The 19,549-nt window shown below is 46.3% G+C and overlaps 2 protein-coding genes across 6 annotated transcripts in view; one reads left to right on the forward strand and one right to left on the reverse strand.

Annotated features, from left to right (window-relative positions):
• Window positions 1-324: 324 nt before the first annotated feature.
• On the forward strand, window positions 325-7,538 carry LOC100992870 (splicing factor U2AF 35 kDa subunit-like). Its single transcript, XM_063608217.1, is given in 3 exon segments — window positions 325-600; window positions 924-1,021; window positions 1,023-7,538. Coding segments are annotated over 3 exon segments (738 nt in total). The 3' UTR covers window positions 1,387-7,538.
• A 2,199-nt stretch (window positions 7,539-9,737) lies between these two features.
• Window positions 9,738-19,549, reverse strand: part of CLPB (ClpB family mitochondrial disaggregase) — a 147,133-nt gene continuing 137,321 nt past the window's right edge. For all 5 annotated transcript variants that reach the window (XM_034933310.3, XM_003815675.6, XM_034933312.3 and 2 more), the window contains 5 exons: window positions 15,706-15,862; window positions 14,820-14,893; window positions 14,525-14,644; window positions 14,222-14,326; window positions 9,738-13,813 (listed from right to left, as the gene is read on the reverse strand). In XM_034933310.3, the coding sequence (XP_034789201.2) occupies window positions 13,565-13,813; window positions 14,222-14,326; window positions 14,525-14,644; window positions 14,820-14,893; window positions 15,706-15,862 (705 nt within the window). In that variant the 3' untranslated portion in view covers window positions 9,738-13,564. The remainder of the gene's footprint in view (window positions 13,814-14,221; window positions 14,327-14,524; window positions 14,645-14,819; window positions 14,894-15,705; window positions 15,863-19,549) is intronic.

Below are 19,549 nucleotides of genomic sequence, written 5' to 3' on the forward strand. Positions count from 1 at the left end.
TAAATTGCAGGTTGTTGTGTGAGATCTTTTTTTTTTTTAATGTAAGCATTTATAGCTATAAATTTCCTCCTTAGCACTGCTCACTGCATTCCATAAGTTTTGGTGTGGTGCATAAAGTTACAGGTCATTATCATGTATCTGTAAGTATTTTCTAATGTCTCTTGTGATTTCTTCAATTCATTGTTTGATTTTCATAATTTTATGAATTTTTGCCATTTTACTACTGTTACTGATTTCTAATTTATCTTGCTCTGTCAGAGAAAATGCTTCGATATCTATGTTTTAAATTCTAAGGCTGCATTGGCAGCAGTGTCGGCGGTGGTGATGGCAGGTGGCGGGTGGGAAATGGCGGAGTATCTGGCTTCCATCTTCGGCACTGGGAAAGACAAAGTCAGCTGTTCATTTTATTTCAGAATTGGAGCATGTTGTCATGGAGACAGGTGCTCTCGGTTGCACAATAAACCGACGTTTAGCCAGAACATTGCCCTCTTGAACATTTACGGTAACCCTCAAAACTCTTCCCTGTCTGCTGATGGTTTGCGCTGTGCCATGAGCGATATTGAGATGCAGGAACACTATGATGAATTTTTTGAGGAGTTGTTGTTGTTGTTGTTGTTGTTGTTGTTGTTTGAGATGGAGTTTCGCTTTGTTGCCCAGGCTGGAGTGCAGTGGTGCTATCTCGGCTCACTGCAAGCTCCGCCTCCTGGGTTCACGCCGTTCTCCTGCCTCAGCCTCCCGAGTAGCTGGGACTACAGGCGCCCGCCACCACGCCCGGCTAATTTTTTGTATTTTTAGTAGAAACGGGGTTTCACCGTGTTAGCCAGGATGGTCTCGATCTCCTGACCTTGTGATCCGCCCGCCTCGGCCTCCCAAAGTGCTAGGATTACAGGCGTGAGCCACCGTGCCAGGCCTTTTGAGAGTTTTTTACAGAAATGGAGGAGAAGTATGGGGAAGTTGAAGAGATGAACGTCTGTGACAACCAGGGAGACCACCTGGTGGGGAACGTGTAGAACGTGTACGTCCTTTCACCGTGAGGAAGATGTGGAAAAGGCTGTGATTGACTTGTATAACCGTTGGTTTAACGGACAGCCAATCCACACCGAGCTGTCGCCTGTGACCGACTTCAGAGAAGCCTGCTGCAGTCAGTATGAGATGGGAGAATGCACACGAGGCGGCTTCTGCAACTTCATGCATTTGAAGCCCATTTCCAGAGAGCTGAGGCGGGAGCTGTATGGGTGCCATCCCAAGAAGCATAGATCAAGATCCCAGTCCCGGGAGTGTAGTTCTCAGTCTAGAGACCATGGTGGTGGCGGTGGTGGAGGCGGCGGCAGGCGGGAGTGTGACAGGAGGCGGTTGAGAGATCATGAAAGATCTGGGCAATTCTGAGCCATGCCATTTCTACCATATGTCTGCTAGAAAGTGTTGTGGTTGATTGACCAAACCAGATCATAAGGGGAATTTTTTTTAAAACAACAACAACAAACCACAAAGTTAATTTTTTGAATAAAATTTGTGATAACAGTAATAAATAAATAAATTCTATTGAGGCATTTTGTGGCCTAACATATGGTCTATCCTGAAAAATGTCCTGTGTACACTTGAGAAGAATGTATATGCTGTTGTTGTTGAGCACAGTGTTCTGTATATGCCCATTATATCTAGTTGGTTTATTGTGGTGTTTAAATCCTTTATTTCCTTACTTCTTTCTGGTTCTTCTATCTAATACTGAGAGTAGGGTATTGAAGACTCCAACTATTATTGTAGAACTTTCTATTTCTCCCTTTAGTTCTGCCAGTTTTTGTTTCATGTATTTTGATGGTCTTTTTAGGTATATAGATTTTCATAATTGTTGTATCTTATTCCTGTATTAAACCTTGTATTTATAATATTCTTGGCTGGGCCCCATGGCTCATGCCTGTAATCCCAGCAGTGTAGGAGGCCAAGGAAAGAGGATAGCTGGACCCCAGGAATTTGAGACCAGCCTGGGCAACATAGTGATACCTCATCTCTACAAATAATTAAAAATATTTGCTGGGCATGGTGGTACATGTTTGTGGTCCAACTACTTGGGAGGCTGAAGTGGGAGGATCGCTTAAGCCCAGGTGGTTGAGATGGCAGTGAGCTGTGATCATGCCACTGCACTCCAGCCTAGGCCACAGAGACCTCATCTTAAAAAATAATAGTATAATGTTCTTTTCTCTTGTAAATTTTTAAAAAATGTCTTTAAAAAATTGAAGTGTATATTGTCTGATGTTGGTATAAGCATTCCTGCTCTCTTTTGGTTACTATTTGTGTGGAATATGTTTTTTCCATCCTTTCACTTTCAATCTATTTGTCTCTTTGGAGCTAAAGTGAGTCTCTTGTAGACAGCATATTGTTGGATTATATTATTAAAATCAATTCTGACAATCTTTGCCTTTTGATTGGAGAGTTTAACCCATTTACATTTAAAGTTGACTGGGAGTGGTGGTTCATGCCTGCAATCCCAACACTTTGGGAAGTTGAGGCAGGTGGATCACCTGAGGTCATAGGTTTGAGCCCAGCCTGGCCAACATGGTGAAACCCCATCTCTACTAAAAATACAAAAATTACTAACTCTGCATCTTCTCTAAGACATTATGATTACTTTCTAAATTTCCCAGTATATGCAATTGCTTTTGAATATCCTAGTCTTAAATGTCTGGCTACCAACAGGAAGTAAAAGAGAAAAATGAAGAGGGAGGGAAGGGTGCAAGCACATTAATCCTAGACAGCACTTCAGCCAGAGGGGCTTGCTACAATGGGAGGAGGTATAAGAATAATGGTCTCTGCCTCTTTTTCTTTATGCCTGTGATCAGAAGTAGCAATCAGAGCACAGATCCTAAGTATTTGAAAGACAGGGTCCTTTTGCCTCTCCTGGCTCCTGGAAGCTGCATTCCAGCTGTTCTAGGAACACGTGCACAGCTGCCTGCCATGGGGCTGGGAGGTGGGGGATGGGTAGTTGTTACTGTGCTAAGAGTTGAAATTGAACAAAATTAACCACAATTTATCATCTAAGCCTTCCCTGGGAAGTCGCAGAACTCCAATAGACTCCAGAGCTCCAAAATAGTTACATCAGACAAATTCTGCCACTGTAATTGTCTGGGTGGGGAGACAGATTCCTGATGCTTCCTACTCTGGCATCTTCCCAGAATCCTCTGGGTATTTACCTTTTAAAAAATTATTTTACTCTTTTTGTGTGTGTGTGTGGGGGGGTGTCTAAGGTGGGGAGCATACTATATAGTGCTTAATCTGCCATACTTTTTTCTCTTTTTTCCTTCCTTTTCCTCGCTTTGCCCTAGTATTTTATGTAGATTGTGTTGGTTGACTTCTCAATTTTGCCCACAGGTTAAAATATATCTAAATAGGGTTATGATAGAACCAGAGGAAGAACGCTCATCACACAGAGATCCTTGATATGGAACAAGTTGTAGCACCTGATGAGACTTTGCTATGTTTATCTTTGTAAGAGTAAATTGCTCTGTGCAAGGGATAGGTGGCATTATGTAGTGTGAAGTGTTTTTTGAAAATACAGGTTTGGGAAGATCTATATTGTTGTTGGGTTAAGTCTGAAGATTCTGAGAATATTTGGAAGAGAGAGATTATAATGATGGGCCCTGAGATTTAAGTGGACTTGGAGAAAGAGGGATCAGATGGGCAATAAGAAGGTTGGGGTTAATGGACTAGAAGTATCAATAAGGTCACAGAATTACACACAGAATGTACTCCAGTTCATATAAGTGAACTGGAAGATGAAAGATAATTGGCTAGAGAGGGATAGGGGCTTCGGAGGAAGTTTAATTACTTGTGATGAAATTTAGACTGTGACCATAACATAGGTGATTTAGGTGGGCAGGGGCAGAAAAAAGACCACTAAATGTGAGGAGAGCAGGGCTTTAGGTCATTCATGGAAGGTTGAAGCCACCAAGAATGATGGCATGTGCTGGGGAAGAGAGAAAGTGACACAGGTACTAAAATCTTCCCTGTGACACAGTGATTGGGAGATCAGTAGGCAGGACAATTAGAGAAAGGCTGGTATAGTCGAACTGATGAATTCAAAAGAGCTGAGGAAGGATGAGAACTAATTGAGGAGGAGCAGTGGAGGCTCACTTCTGGGTCTAACAATGAAAGCAGCCTCTGCCTAAGAGGGCTACAGGTAAGCAGTCTTAGGGGACAGCCAGAGTAAGCTGTGTCTTTAGGGGACAGTTAAGGTGAAGAAGTGAAGCAAATATTCCAAAGACAAGGTGCATATAGAAAAGAATCTACCGATTTTAGAAAGGAAGTGCTGGAGGACACAGTGGAAAGGCTGGAGAGGGAAGCAGTATGTGATGATGTGGTGGTAGATGACCACTGAAGTTAGTGTCAGACTTCTTGGGATTACTATAACGAATCTGTGAGGGATGGTATTAGACTGGAAGACTCTTAAGAGGATGGTGGGCTAATGGTTTCAGGATTGTGGTTGAGGCTATATTCCTTATCTCTGCAACTGATCATGACTCTGGAGGGTCACACTGGTGACTGCCCTCCCTGACCATTCCATATTCCCCTTGTCCTGTGTCACTGCCTTAGACCACTATGGTTTGTTGTCCAGTGGATGACCCAAATCTTCCTCCTTTAAGAATATGAGTCCTTATTACTCCTAGTATCTAATATCTAAGTCAACTAGGACCACAACACTAGAAAAAATTGTAGAAATGCATAAAACACGAAAATTAATCTGAGAAAATCACTCAGAATGAAGCCTCTTTTTCAAATATACCTACTATTTTTTCTTACTGTCCTTTCTTGCTTTATGGTTTTTAGTCTTCTCTCCATGTCTGGACATTTTAAGTTTTTTTTTTTTTTTTTTGAGACGGAGTCTCGTTTTGTCACCCAGGCTGGAGTGCAGTGGTGTGATCTCAGCTAACTGCAACCTCTGCCTCCTGGTTCAAGCAATTCTCCTGCCTCAGTCTCCCCAGTAGCTGGGATTATAGGCACATGCCACCACACCCAGCTAATTTTTGTATTTTTAGTAGAGATAAGGTTTCACCATGTTGACCAGGCTGATCTTGAACTCCTGACCTCAGGTGATCTGCCTGCCTTGGCCTCCCAAAGTGCTGGCATTACAGGCATGAGCCACTGCACATGGCTGGGATTTCCCATTCTTGGTTTCAAGTCTAGTTGTGTATTAAACTTTCTTGTCTTATTACATATATTAAATATTTGTTTGAGGTGGAAGAGAGTTTGCCTGAAATTACTCTCTGTTATATATTGGTCAGAAGTCATCCCAAATCATTCTACACAATGCAAACAGAGGGTCTTTTAAAACACAAATCTGGTCATTTCATTCCCTTAGCATGGCATTCAGGGCACTTTGAAATCAGGAAACTTGCCTCTGTAGCTTCATTTTCCACCAATTTCCTCTCTTCTCCACACTCATACACAGCTACTATACTCCAGCCACAGACAGTAACCCTTCTCTTTCCTTTCTCTCATAATTGTATTTAGAGTGTGTGTTAATGATAAATTTACATTTTCCCTAATTTTTGCATACTGTCAAGATGGGATTGCAAAAGTAGTAATGACTATTTCCTGAGAGGCTAGACCCAGAAAACAGTAACTCCATGTAGCATCGCCTCTGGACATAGTAGTGCAGTATGACCTTAACATTACTTAATTAAAAGTGCTGTCAATTAGATTTGTATTAAATTATTTATTAGGTTTACATTGTTATATATTAAGAAATGTATATTTTAGTATTATATAAAACTTGATGTTTTTTCACTTGTCAGGTCTTATTTTGATGCCCTTTAATATGGTTTTCTTGTTAAATTTATTAAGTATAATTTTGAACAGGTAAATACATTAATATGGTTCAAAACTTACTAAAAAGTATTTTAAATAACATAGCAATGTTCCCCTTCCATTGCTGTCCCTGAATTGCCTAGTTCTGCTCCCTTCCAGAAATAGGTTATGTGTAGATGAGCAAATATATATATATACCTATTTGTTGCAATTGTAAATGGAATGTTTTTCTTTTGATACTGTTTCTAGTTGATTATTGCTAGAATACAGAAAAAAACAATTGATTTTTGTACAGTTATCTTTTATTCAGACACTTATCCATGCTAATAGGCTTTTACTATGGCCTTTTTTTTTTTGGAGATAGGCTGGAGTGCAGTGGCACGATCTCATCTCACAGCAACCTCCACCTCCCGAGCTCCAGTGATATTCCCACCTCAGCCTCCCAAGTAGCTGAGACCACAGGTGGATGCCACCACACCCAGCTAATTTTTTGCTGAGATGGGGTTTCACCATGTTGCTCAGGCTGGTCTTGAACTCCTGGGCTCAAGCAGTCCACCTGCCTTGACCCCTCAGTGTTCTGTTGGGATTACAGGTGTGAGCTACTGCACCTGTTTTTTGTTTTTTGGTTTTTTTTAAGAGATAGGGTGTCACTCTGCCACCCAGCCTGGAGTGCAGTGGCATGATCATAGCTCACTGTAACCTCATACTCCTAGACTCAAGGAATCTTCCACCTCAGCCTCGAGTAGCTGGGTATACAGGCATGCACTACCATGCCTGGCCTGAAATAACTTTATACTTAAAAGTTGCAAAAACAATACAAAGAATTCATGTACATCGTTCCCTCAGATTTCCCAAATGTTAACATCTTTTTTTTGTTTGTTTTTGAGACAGTCTCACTCTGTCATCCAGGCTGGAGTGCAGTGGTGTGATGTAGGCTCACTACAACCTCTGCCTCCAGGTTCAAGGGATTCCTGTGCCTCAGCCTCCCAAATAGCTGGAATTACCGGCATGTGCCACTATGTCCGGCTAATTTTTGTACTTTTAGTAAAGAGGGGTTTCACCATGTTGTCCAGGCTGGTCTCGAACTCCAGACCTAGGTGATCCACCTGCCTGGGCCTCCCAAAGTGTTGGAATTACAGGTGTGAGCCACCATGCCTTGCCAACACCTTACTTTTTGCTTTATCATTCCGTGTGTGCGTGTGTGTGTAGTTTTCTGAAATACTGGCAAACCAAATTAGAGGTTTACCTTTAACCTCTAAATACTTAACATTTTCTGAAAACAAGGATGTTCTCTTCTGTAATCATAGTATAATTATCAAAATGAGAAAATTTAACAAGACTAGCACTCTCTAGACATTTAAATAACATTTAAGTTCTTGATGTAATAAATTAATAAATTTCCTGACACTGAGCCTTGCATTGCTAAAATAAACCTTATGTAATCAGAGTGTGCAATTCAACTTGATTTTATTTGGGATTTTTGCATCTATGGCCATAGGTGAGATTAGGCTATAGCATTCTTTCTGGCACTTTATCAGGCTTGAGTACAGTAATAGTTAAAACTCATCTATTTTGGGGGTTGAGTGATGGCTATAGGAGTGTGTTTACTTTGTAATCATTCACTGAGCTGCATACTTGTGATTTGTACAATTTCCCATATATTTTTCAATTAAAAAGTTTAATTAAAAACACAATTTTTTATTTTTGGGACATGGTCTCGCTCTGTCACCCAGGCTGGAGTGCAGTGGCACAGTCTTGGCTCACTGCAACCTCTGCCTCCTGGGCTTAAACAATCTTCCCCACCTCAGCCTCCCAAGTAGCTGTTGACTACAGGCAAGCACCATCATGCCTGGCTAATTTTGGTATTTTTAGTAGAGGTGGGGTCTTGCCATGTTGCCCAGGCTGGTCTCAAACTCCGGGGCTCAAGTGATCTGCCTGCCTTGGCCTTCCAAAGTGCTAGGATTACAGGTGTGGGCCACCACCATGCCTGGCCATCAATCTTTTACAAGGATAAAATTTTATTTATTTTTCGCCATCTTATGGTGCTGAAAAAGGATAAAATTTTAACCACCTTTCCAGTTTCTTCTTGGGTAACCAACTGGCCTTTTCAGACTATTTCTAGGATCAGTGTTTGCTGGGAAATTATCCATTTCCTCTGATTTCAAATTTGTTGCCATAGAGTTCTATTCTTCTTCTCAATTCCTCAATATATATGGTTATGTCTAATTTCTCATGCCTAATTTTGTTATTTTTTTTGGCTCCTTTCCCCTTTTATCAGGCTCAGGAGGTTTTATCTATTTTATTGGTGCTTTCAAAGAATTTTTAAATTTATTCTTTTTCTTTTTCCTACCTTGTTAAGTTTAGCTTTTATCTTTATTGGTCCATTTTCTATTTTTTATGGTTTAAGTGTGTTTCTTTCCTAAATTTCTTTCTTGTTTTTCTTCTTTCACTATATTGAGGAATTTCCCTAAATTTTAAAATCACTACACACCTTTGAGTTTCTCTTTTTGAACAATAAACATGTTACACTTTCATTTCCAAGTCTGGTCTCATGTATTCTAGGATCCTTAATAAGGAATTTGGGGCCGGGTACAGTCGTTGACGCTTGTAATCTCAGCACTTTGGGAGGCCAAGGTGGGTGGATCACTTGAGACCAGGAGTTTGAGACTAGCCTGGCAAACATGGTGAAACCCCGTCTTTACTAAAAATACAAAAAAAATTAGCTGGGTATGGTGGCGTACGCCTGTAGTCCCAGCTACTGAGGAGGCTGAGGCATGAGACCTGCTTGAACTGGAGGTGGAGGTTGCAGTGAGCCAAGATTGCACCACCGCACTCCAGCCTGGGCGACAGAGCAAGACTCTGTCTCAAAAAACAAAACAAAACAAAAGAAATCTGGGTCTCACCTTGCTGCATTGTCTCAGAGCTCAAATCCTGGCCACAGCAACATGGGACAAATAAAAATATGCTGAGCAAACAAACAATACTTTTCTGTTCCAGAGCCCACTGAGAAGATCTGCACTTGCTGCAGGTCCCATCCACTCACCCAAGTATAATAATAAAGGAACATCTGTCATATGCCTGCACTGTGCCAGGTTCTGTGAATGGCTGAACAGCTTGGCATCTGCCCTCTTAGAACTTACATTCTAGTGATGAAGACACAGAACAAGTAGGACAAGTGAGCTGAGTGTTGCCTGGGATGCTATGGAAGTAAAAGATATGGGTCCAACACCACCTAGGAGTTCTGGCAGAGAATCTCTGGAAGAAGTAATTCTTTTTTTGTTTGTTTTTGTTGGAGACGGAGGCTGGCTGTGTCACCAGGCTGGAGTGCAGTGGCACAATTTCGGCTCACTGCAACCTCCACCTCCCGGGTTCAAGCGATTCTCCTGCCTCAGCCTCCCGAGTAGCTGAGACTACAGGCGCCCGCCACCACGCCTGGCTAATTTTTGTATTTTTAGTAGAGATGGGGTTTCACCATGTTGGTCAGGATGATCTCAATCTCTTGATCTCGTGATCTGCCCCTACGTGGCCTCCAGAGTGTTGGGATTACAGGCATGAGCCACCACGCCCGGCCAGAAGTGATTCTTAATTAGGTTCCTTAGAATCTAAGGTTCTACCCGTCTCCTTATCCTATTCTCAGGAAGGTGGCTATTGACTTTTCTTGTATAAAAGTTATCTGATTTTCAGTTATATGCCTAGCATTCCTGGCCACAGTTAACTGAACCAACGGACTGACAGCCGGGCATAAGACCTCTATCTAGTAGGAATACTGCACACAGGATGGTTACTAGCTGACTTAACTAGAGCCTCTATGGGAAGTCTAAACATCAAATAGAAAGGAGCAGAAACAGAGATAGCAGGAGAAAAAGCAGAAAAAGAATAGTAAGGTTATAAAAATGGCAGTCGCAAACCCTATGGTATTGAATTAAAACCGTATCTAAACTCATGATTTTTATTTATTTTTAAAAATATGAAACGGAGTCTTGCTCTGTCACTCAGGCTGCAGTGCAGTGGTACAATCACAGTTCACTACAGCCTCAACCTTCTGAACTCAAGCGATCCTCCTGCCCCAGCCTCCTACGTAGCTAGGATTATAGGAATGCACCACCATGCCTGGCTAATTTTTTCTTTTTTAAACGTTTGGAGGATGAGGTCTTGCTATGATGCGCAGGCTGGTCTTGAACTCCTGGGCTCAAGTGATCCTCCCACTTTGGCCTCCCAAAGTCCTGGGATACAGGCACGAGCCACCATACCTGGCTCACGGTTTTTAATAACATACAGATGGATAGAATAATAAATTCAGGTGCTTGTATTTGCATGTTTTAACATATATACATATATGTTTTCTAGCTCTGTCTGCTGAGCAGGCCTACGAGCAATGACACTCCGCCAATGATACTCTAGCCAGGAGTATATATTCTGTCCAGATCTTGGTTTCCAGTGGCATCAAGAAACAACTTGGTTTCTAAGTTCCTTTTTTCTGGAATAAAAGGAACTGGGAGCTTCTTAGAGAATGACTGATGCCAGGGCTGAGATAGGGAAAATGTGAGGAAGCCTGAAACATCTTGTGGTGCCAGAAAATGCTTAAAAAGTGACAGGGGCAATGTCGAAACAACACAGTGCCAACTTCAATGAGTTCTCACTGGCCAAATCTGAGCCAATTTGAGCAACAAAATAAACTGTTAGCATTAGATTGTAGCCTGTAGAATAAAACAGATATCCACTCATTCATACTGATATAAATTATCAAATAAATAGGGAAAAGGGACAGCTCTTCCTTATAGTAGAATAACAATTAATAAATACAGGTAAAATAATGAAACAAAGTCACCATTAGGCAAGCATAACATTAATACCTGTTATAAGCAAGAATCATTGATGATGGAAATGAAAATCAGTAGGCAAAATTTTAAGGATAAATAAGACATTCACACAGCTTCAAAGTGGAAGATTCTTGTTAATTTCAAAGGGAAAATTCCTAATTTTACAGTGGAGAAACCTGGCACACACCACCTTAGCCATGTGATCAAAGTTACCACCACCTAGTCTGGGTGTGGTGGCTCACGCCTGTAATCTCAGCACTTTGGGAGGCCGAGGTGGGTGGATCACCTGAGGTCAGGAGTTCAAGACCAGCCTGGCCAACATGGCGAAAACCTGTCTCTACTAAAAATACAAAAATTAGCTGGGTGTGGTGGTGGGCACCTGCAATCCCAGCTACTCAGGAGGCTGAGGCAGGAGAATCACTTTGAACCCAGGAGGCAGAGGTTGCAGTGAGCCGAGATTGCGCCACTGCACTCCATCCTGGGCGACAGAGCGGGACTCCGTCTCAAAAAAAAAAAAAACAAAAACAAAAAGTTACCACCACCCTCCGCTAGGAGGCACTAAGAATAGCACAGTATCACTTCTGTGGTTGTCTTGGCAAAAATGCAGATCCTCAATCATATCATGTAAAAACATTAAACAAACTAAAACTGGGGAATATTCTATAAAATAACTGGCCTGGACTCTTCCAAAGTGTCAAGGTCATGAAAGATAAAGACCGAGAAACTGTCACAGGCTGACAGAGATGAAGGAAACACCACAACAAAATGCAATATGGGACCCTGGACCAGACAAAGGACATCATCGGGAAAACTGGCAAAATTTGAATGTCTGTAGATTAGTTAGTAGTAGTTTATCAATGTTAACTTCCTGGTTTTCTTTTTTTGAGATGGAGTCTCACTCTGTCGCCCAGGCTGGAGTGCAGTGGCGTGATTTCAGCTCACTGCAACCTCCGCCTCCTGGGCTCAAGTGATTCTCCTGCCTCAGCCTCCCAAGTAGCTGGGATTACAGGTGGGCACCAGCGGGCCTGGCTAATTTTTGTATTTTTAGTACAGACAGGGTTTCACCATGTTGGCCAGGCTGGTCTCGAACTCCTGACCTCAGGTAATCTGCCTGCCTCAGCCTCCCAAAGTGCTGGAATTACAGGCATGAGCCACCACACCCGGCAATTTCCTGGTTTTGATAAACTACAGTATGGCTTTGTAGGATGTAATCATTGGGAGAAGCTAGATGAAAGATACATGGGAATTTTCTACTATTTCTGCAACTTTCTCTAAGTCTAAAATTATTTCAAAACAAAAAGTAAAAAACAATGAAAAGCAGGCCGGGTCCGGTGGCTCACGCCTGTAATCCCAGCACTTTGGGAGGCCGAGGCAGGTGGATCACAAGGTCAGGAGATTGAGACCATCTTGGCTAACATGGTGAAACCCTGTCTCTACTAAAAATACAAAAAGGTAGCCGGGCGTGGTGGTGGGCACCTGTAGTCCCAGCTACTCGGGAGGCTGAGGCAGGAGAATGGCGTGAACCTGGGAGGCAGAGCTTGCAGTGAGCCGAGATCGCGCCACTGCACTCCAGCTTGGGGGACAGAGCGAGACTCTGTCTCAAAAAAAAAAAAAAAAAAAAAAAAAAAAAAAACAAAAAAACACAGTCAGTGAGGTAGGGAGCAGCAGCCCCTGAGGGGTAGACAGTGATCCAAGCATCTGCTGGAGCTCACACCCTGGATTCTGACTGCCTCATACCCACCATACTGTTAGGACATGCTTCCATTACCCAAGGGACTTTGATTCCTGGCCCCATTCTCTGCTTCCTGAAAGACTAGCTAACACTACGCAAGGGTTCCATGAAGGGCCTGTGGGGGAAGGTGGGTGGACTGCTTATCAGCAGTGGCTACTGTAGATGATGCCCAAGGATGCACCAGGCCTTACTGTGCCTGGCTAAGGTGGGCTTGAAACATTGGCTGGTCTGTGAAATGCCCTTGGGGGACGGTGTCCAGACCCTCTGCTTTGTGACTAACATGCAGACTGAATAAACTGCATGTTTATTCCAGGCTCGTTTAGCTGGACGAGCAGTACAGACAGGGCTGAGGCTGACTCCATGGCCATGTGGGCAGAGGTCAAACCCATGATCTCTCTTCCTACAGCTTCCTAATGTCTGCGATGTTAGTCTTTTGAAGGAGGCCCCCACAGAGCTGAGCTTGCTTGGTTATCTGGGACTGCTCCTCAGTCTGAGTAGGGGAGGGTAATGAACCAGTCAGGCCTCCTCCTGGAGGTGCCCAACACTGGCCTAGTCCCCAAGGCTGAAGAAACATGGTCTGGCCTGACCCCAGGACGTGGGGTGAGGAGGAACACTGGGCATAATATAGTAGCGGAAACAGGCAAGCCTCTATGGGTCCCTTCCCCTTAGAATTTTAGGGTAGGGAACAAGGAGGCTACAGACTAAATTGCAGAACTATCTGCACCTGGGCCTCTGAGCTCTTCCTCCACTCCCAGTGGAGCCATTCTGGGGACTGAGTTGCATGAGGACTAGCAGAGGGTGGCAGTTCAGTCTGGTCCCTGTCTTCTTCCAGCCAGCTGTGTTCTTAGCTGCCATACTTCTGAGCTTCCTGGGAACATGAGAAAGTCTGGCGACTATGGGGGATGGGGATCATTCTGAAGGAAATAAGGGACCTCCATCCCTCCTTGCCTTGAAGGGGGTGGAAAGGCAGCTCCTCTCCTGAAGGCTTGTTAGCAGGTTATGGGCCCACAACAAAGGGGCCAGAGTAGGGCGAAATTCCTCCTTCAGGTTTTGGGGCTGAGAAGGGGTCTTCATGGGCTGTGAGGAGGTAAGCAGGCCTGAGACTGGGTAGAGATGGGAGCGGCATGAGGGGAAGGTAAGTCAGTCGCCATGCCACAGCCAAGGGGCCTTTATTGGATGGTGAGGGCACATAGGAGCAGGCAGGTGGCTGCTAGATGGTGTTGCACACCTTCTCAGGGTGCAGTGGTGCCCGGATGTCCAGTCTGCGAGTCTTGCTGTCCTTGTCGATGATCTCCAGACGCAGCTTGGGGAGGCGCTTCTCAGCCTGGGGTGAGGGCAGTTCTGGGCTTTTGAGTAGCTGCTTGTCTGAGTCCTCCACTGTGATGCGCAAAGTACAGCCCCCTGGCAGCAGGTCCTGCTCATAGGCTGCTGCCAGCTGGTTCACCACACGGCGTTCTACCTGTCGGTGGGGAGGTGAAGTGGTCACTCCCTCGGCCTGGACCCAGCTTGGAGGCCGGCCTCCATCACTTACTGCTAGGGCAACTCAGAGACCTCCTTTGAGCCTGAGCCTCAGCTTTCTCATTTGCCAATTGGGGCTAATAACAGCTAGCTCGCAGGACTGCGCTCAAGTTTCTGAGGCTCCCAGCCCAGTTCCCTGGTCCTAGTGGGGTTCATACTGGGCTACCCTCCAGCAGGGGTTTTACTTGGTGATCATGTGTTTATGGTTCTGAATGGGCATCCACTCTGGGTGTGAATAAGTCCAGCAACCAAGCTATAGGGAGGCAGGCTGAGAGCTCAGGGACTGGGTCTGGGGGGCCCTGGGGAGGGAGGTGTGGAGGCGCCTCATTTCTCAGGCTCCTGTGCTCACCTCATGTTTGATGGAGCGGGCGCCATAGTGCACATTGTAGCCGTCGACCAGCACATCTGCCACCTCGCGGTCCCAGAGCAGCGTGATGTTGTGCCTTTGCTTGGCCTGAGATGGGTCAGATAGAAGCATGCCTGCATGTGGCCCACTGCTTTCCATCTCTTGCCACTCTGGCCTGAGGCCAGGGCCACTGGCCCCACACCACTGTGCTCCATCTTTTATGTGTGTGGGGGTGCCCCCAGTCCAGTGTTCCAGATTTCCAGTGGCTGGCTATCCCGCCCCCACCCATGGGCAGTTCCCTCTTACTCTCTTGGCCCAGAAGTTTAGTTCCTTGTTGACGAGTTGGATGAGCTCCGAGTGGCAGAAGGGGAGGAAGTAGACAATCTCATTGATCCGTCCCAGAAACTCATCCCTCCGGAAGTGAGCCTGAAGGGCCAGGTTAGGGGTGGGATGAGCTCAGTGACCCAGAGCGGGTTAGGGAAATTACCAGACACCAGGGGAAGACTGGGGAAATTATGGGGCTTCCAGATCTTTAGGATGGCTAAGATCACCCTCCCCCAACCTTAGGCTCCAGCAGGAAGTGCCAAGAAAGACCTCTTACTTTCAGGATAGGGCGAATCACATTCTCCTTGAAGTTCTTTGAGATGGTGATCTTGTCACTTATCTGGACATCCCCTGTGGAGAAGAATCATAAACTGCTTATTCCCCACATTCAGGGAGCTTTGGGGGCTGTGCCTGCCCCTTGGCCTGCCCATGGAAAGAGCCCTGGTCCTGTCCGTCTGTGTGGTCCTGGTCAAGGTCTAAGGCTCTCTGGGCTTCAGCCTGGTCTCCTCCTCTGACCAGGCACTTTCTGAGGCCTTTCCAGCTCTCAAGTGTATGAAGTCTGCGATTCCTCAGGGTGGGAGTTGTGTGAGGGAGGGAGAGGAGAGAGGAGAGAGGAGAGGAAACGTCAGGATTAAGACTTGAGTCCTGACTTGGAGGAAGGGGGCTGCAGGGCTCGATCTTGAATGGAAAAGGTGACAGACACAGCTTCCTGCTGGATGTGCTCCTTTTTTTCAGCACTCTCCATGGCCCACCTACGCAGGAAGCTGCCCTGGGTGAACAAGGCTGTGTCCACTGCCATAGAGTTTTCGATCTGCTGTCCCCTTCTTGCACCAAAGCATCTGTGTCTCTTGCATGTGCGTCTCCTCAGTCCCCTAAGACACTGAGCAGCTTCTGGCCCCCCACCCTGGTGTAGCTCTGTCCATTCCTGCCTGGAGCCCTCTTATCACCCAACAGACTTGAGGCTTTCTTGAAGTGGGGTCTCTGTCTCTTTTGTCTCAACCCCCACTACTTGGTATGGTGTCTGATATCTGCTCAGTGTCAGCTAGGGACAGAGCTGCCCACTAGAACCTTCACCTGGGCCCAGGGCCCCAATCCCATCCTTCCCCAGGAGATAGGCTGGTGGCTTGGTCACTGGACCAGACTGCTCAGGTCAGCCGCCATACCCAGGTTTTCAGCAATACGGTTACGGCTCATCTCCAAAGCTTCCTGCCTCAGCTGCAGCGCGTGCTGTGCGATCTCGTCGCTGGCCACATTGGAGGTCATGATGAAGATGGCGTCCTTGCAATCAATGGTCTTCCCTTTTCCATCTGTCAGCCGGCCCTGGGAAGGGAAGGAAGGGAGTGTACAGTCAGGGAGCTATGTGCCTGGGCAGGCCTTAGCACTCTCAGTTCTCACCTCCTTCAGGAGGCCTCCCCAGAGCCCTGTGTCTCCCTCCAGCCCCAGCAGCCAGCTGCTTCCTCTTCTGGGTTCTCCAAGCACTAGACTTGCACCTTGGCTGCTGTGCTCACTGCCCTGCGCTGCAACTGCTCTCCCTACTGAGTGCCTCCAGGTGAGGCTGCAGTTGCTCTCTGGCAACTTTTGGGGCACCCAACTATCCCTGGCATCCAGAAGTCAGTCACAGTTAGCCATTCATTTGTGCAACCAACACATTTTTTGGAGGCCCGCTGTGGGCCAGGATCTGTGGTGGGGTACTGGGGTCCCATTGAGCCTACAACATGCTCCCAGTATAGAGAAGCAGTGACATACAGGAAACAAGCACTGACCATCCAATATGTTAAGTATGATGATAAAGGGAAGCCCAGCATGCTGCAGGAATTCAGAGGAGGGTAATTTACATGGCTACTGTCAGGACTAGATGTGGTTATCTGGTGAAAATTCTTAGTAAACCATGCTGTTCAAATGTTCAGAGCTGCTATTACTGTAGTAGGTGATATATAATGAAACAGGACAACCTCTTTTATCTTTGGAGCTGTCGCCTGGCCTAACAGGGATAAAAAATGAGATTGCTTCTTTAACCACCTTGGGAAGTTTCCTTGGAATCTTCAGCTCTTTCTAGAAGGGACAAAGGAGGCATCTATACTGGAGAAAGATGCACCAAAGGAGAAAAGGAGCAAACAGTATAGGGCAGAGACAGAAGAATGATAAAAGTACAGTGTTCTGGGACCAATCAGTTGAAGGGTACAGAGCCCCGCTCACTCAGCGAACCTCAAGGGCATGACCATACAACAGCACTTTATATCATTTATAACAAAAGCAATGATCAGGGACTCCTTGAGAGCAAGCAATAGAGTGACAATGCCGAACACGGACAGGGACTTCTACTTTCATCACAGATGCTCTGCTTAGTGCTTTTTGTGTACAACCCCACTCCTTCTACTAGGAAAGGGCTCCTTGACAACAGAGGCTGGGTCTTGTTCATCACTGTGTCCCAGAACAGCGTCCGGTACAGAGTAGGTGTTTGACACCTGCTTGCTGGAGGCTGGAATCTTCACATCCACCCTTGGAGGTAGGTGCAGTTAGGACCCCTACAAAGAAACTGAGGCTCAGAGAGGATCATAACTTGTTCAAGGTTTCACAGCTAGGATACAGTAGAGGCGAGACTTGAACTATCTGACCTCAGAGCCCATGCCCTTCCTCTGCACCAGGCTACAGAGGTCAGACCAATGGTGCTGAATGAATGAGGCCTTGTGCTATTTTCTTTCCTTCGACAGAATTTTCTCAGAATTCTGCCAAATTCAGTTTGATCCTCACTGGAGAGATGCAACTGGGACAGGTGCTAGGGAGGAGATCTACCTGAGATTTCTTTTGGGAAGCAGAGAAAGCACAGCTCCCGCCAAGCCAGAAACCATGGCTCTGGGGATATACATCACTGACCTCAGCCTGTTGGCTCCTGCCTGAGCCAGGGATGCTGGGCCCTGCCCGAGCTTCAGGGTTAGCCCTTGCTTCTAAAGCCAGTGTAATGGTAAACCCAGTCCCGCTCCTTAGGAGCAAAGTAGAAAGGACTGTGCGTCAACCGAGCTAGCTTACTGCATGCTGGGTGTAGTTTCTAGCCTTGCTTTCCACTGGACCTTGGCAGAGGCCTTTGAGAAACTGTTAATTCCCAAAGGGTCTATACACAAGGGGCCTGGTAATCCACATCCTGGAGCTGGTCACTCTGCTGTCCCTGCCTTGGGGCAGGAAAAGGGAAGCAAGGGTGCAAGCAGATGTCCTTGAGCTTTTACCAGCAGCTTTTCACTCTCACCCCACTGCTTATGGGTTCTAATCTAACAGATCCACTGAGGGCAGTTCTAGTTTTGGGGACCAGGTGTGTGTGTGTGTGTGTGTGTGTGTGTGTGAGACATGTCCAAGCATGTGCATATGACTGTGTGTGTGTTCCATACTCACTTTGCAGAGCTCATCCCTAAGGACTGGGTTCACACACTGCTCTACTGGCCAGAGCAATAACCTAGCAGCAATTTCATTCTCAGAGATCAAAGCTCTGCTCATAACTGGGCCTGAGGATGGGTCCCAGGTGGGTGAGGGGAGCAGGTGCAGTGCACGACTGACCCAAAGGGTGACTTTCAGTGCTCATGTCTCCTCCTCAGTTTCCTTAGCAATAAAGATGTGTCTCAAACAGGAAGCTGTCCGTGCCTCACCTCCCTCTAACAACCAGAGCGTGCACATCTTGGGTGGGGCTTGAATGCTCACCCCAGGGTTATGGGGCTGCTTTCCCACTGTCTCACGTATGACTCCTTGGTGGGAGGAGTGGGGGCTGGGCTCTCTGGGGACTAGTCTTTCTGGTACTTCTGCCCTGGGGTCACCTGTGAGTGGCCAGCATTAGTCCTGCTTGGTGCTTTGATGAGAGCAATAGGGTTCTTACTTTTCTGGGCCCAGGCTTGGGAGAACTGGACTGGGTAGGGATGAGGCTGCTTCCCTCACACCTCCAGCCTGGATTAGGTGCCCCTACAACTCCTGGCACTTGCTGCTTGTCCCTAGTGCAGCATCGACCACAGTGGACTGAACTACTTTTTAGCTGCCTGTCTCCGCACTCATTGGTCACGCCGAGGCCAGGGCTGCATCTGTTTTGTCAGTGTCCCCTCTACCCCACACAGTGCCTCATGAATAAATGAATGAGCCACATTCTTTTGGTTTGCTCTTTTTTGTTTTTGAGACAGGGTCTGGCTCTGTTGCCCAGGTTGGAGCGCAGTGGTGCAATCTCTGCTCACTGCAACCTCAGCCTCTGAGGCTCAAGCCATCCTCCCACCTCAGCCTCCTGAGTAGTGAGGACTACAGGCACACGTCACTATGCCCAGCTGATTTTTGTATTTTTTGTAGAGACAAGGTTTTGCCATGTTGCCCAAGCTGGTCTCGAACCCCTGAATTCAAGTGATCTGCCCCCCTCGGCCTTCCAAAGTGCTGGGATTACAGGTGTGACCCACCATGCCTGGCCTGGTTTTGCCTCCTACTTCTCTGGCGAGTCTGTCTTGACTTCCCTGATAGGTCCCAAGGCTCTGTGTATAGCCCTCTTTTCTCTGCACATTATACCTCCCTGGGTTACAGACCTCATCCATTCCTGTGGCTTCCATTAACCTCTCTGGGCTGAAGGATTCCTGAACTGCTATTTTCAGTCAGACCTTTCCTAAACTCCTGACCCATAAAACTGATGAACGGCCTCTTGGCCATCTCCATCTGGATGTCCCTCAGGTATCTCACCTTCAACATTTCCACACCTCAGTGCCTCACCTTCCTCTTCAATCTGCGGCTTCCCACTGTGTTCGCCGCCTTAGCTGATGGCCAACTGGCAGCAGCCAACTGGCCACCCTTGGCTCCTCCTCCTCTCCTCAGTCAACCTTCTAGTAGTTTCTCCAGCCCATGGCCTCCCCAGCTGTAGCTTGGGCTCCCCAGCAGTCTCCTTGTTAATGACCCTCTCCCTTCTCATCCATTCTTTACACAGCTGCCCATGGCATCTTTGTAAAGTGAAAATTTGACTGTTTCTTTCTTGCTTAAAGTCTTTAAAAGGCTCCTTAC

Source organism: Pan paniscus, chromosome 9 (genome assembly GCF_029289425.2).
Source record: "Pan paniscus chromosome 9, NHGRI_mPanPan1-v2.0_pri, whole genome shotgun sequence".
NCBI lineage: Eukaryota > Metazoa > Chordata > Mammalia > Primates > Hominidae > Pan > Pan paniscus.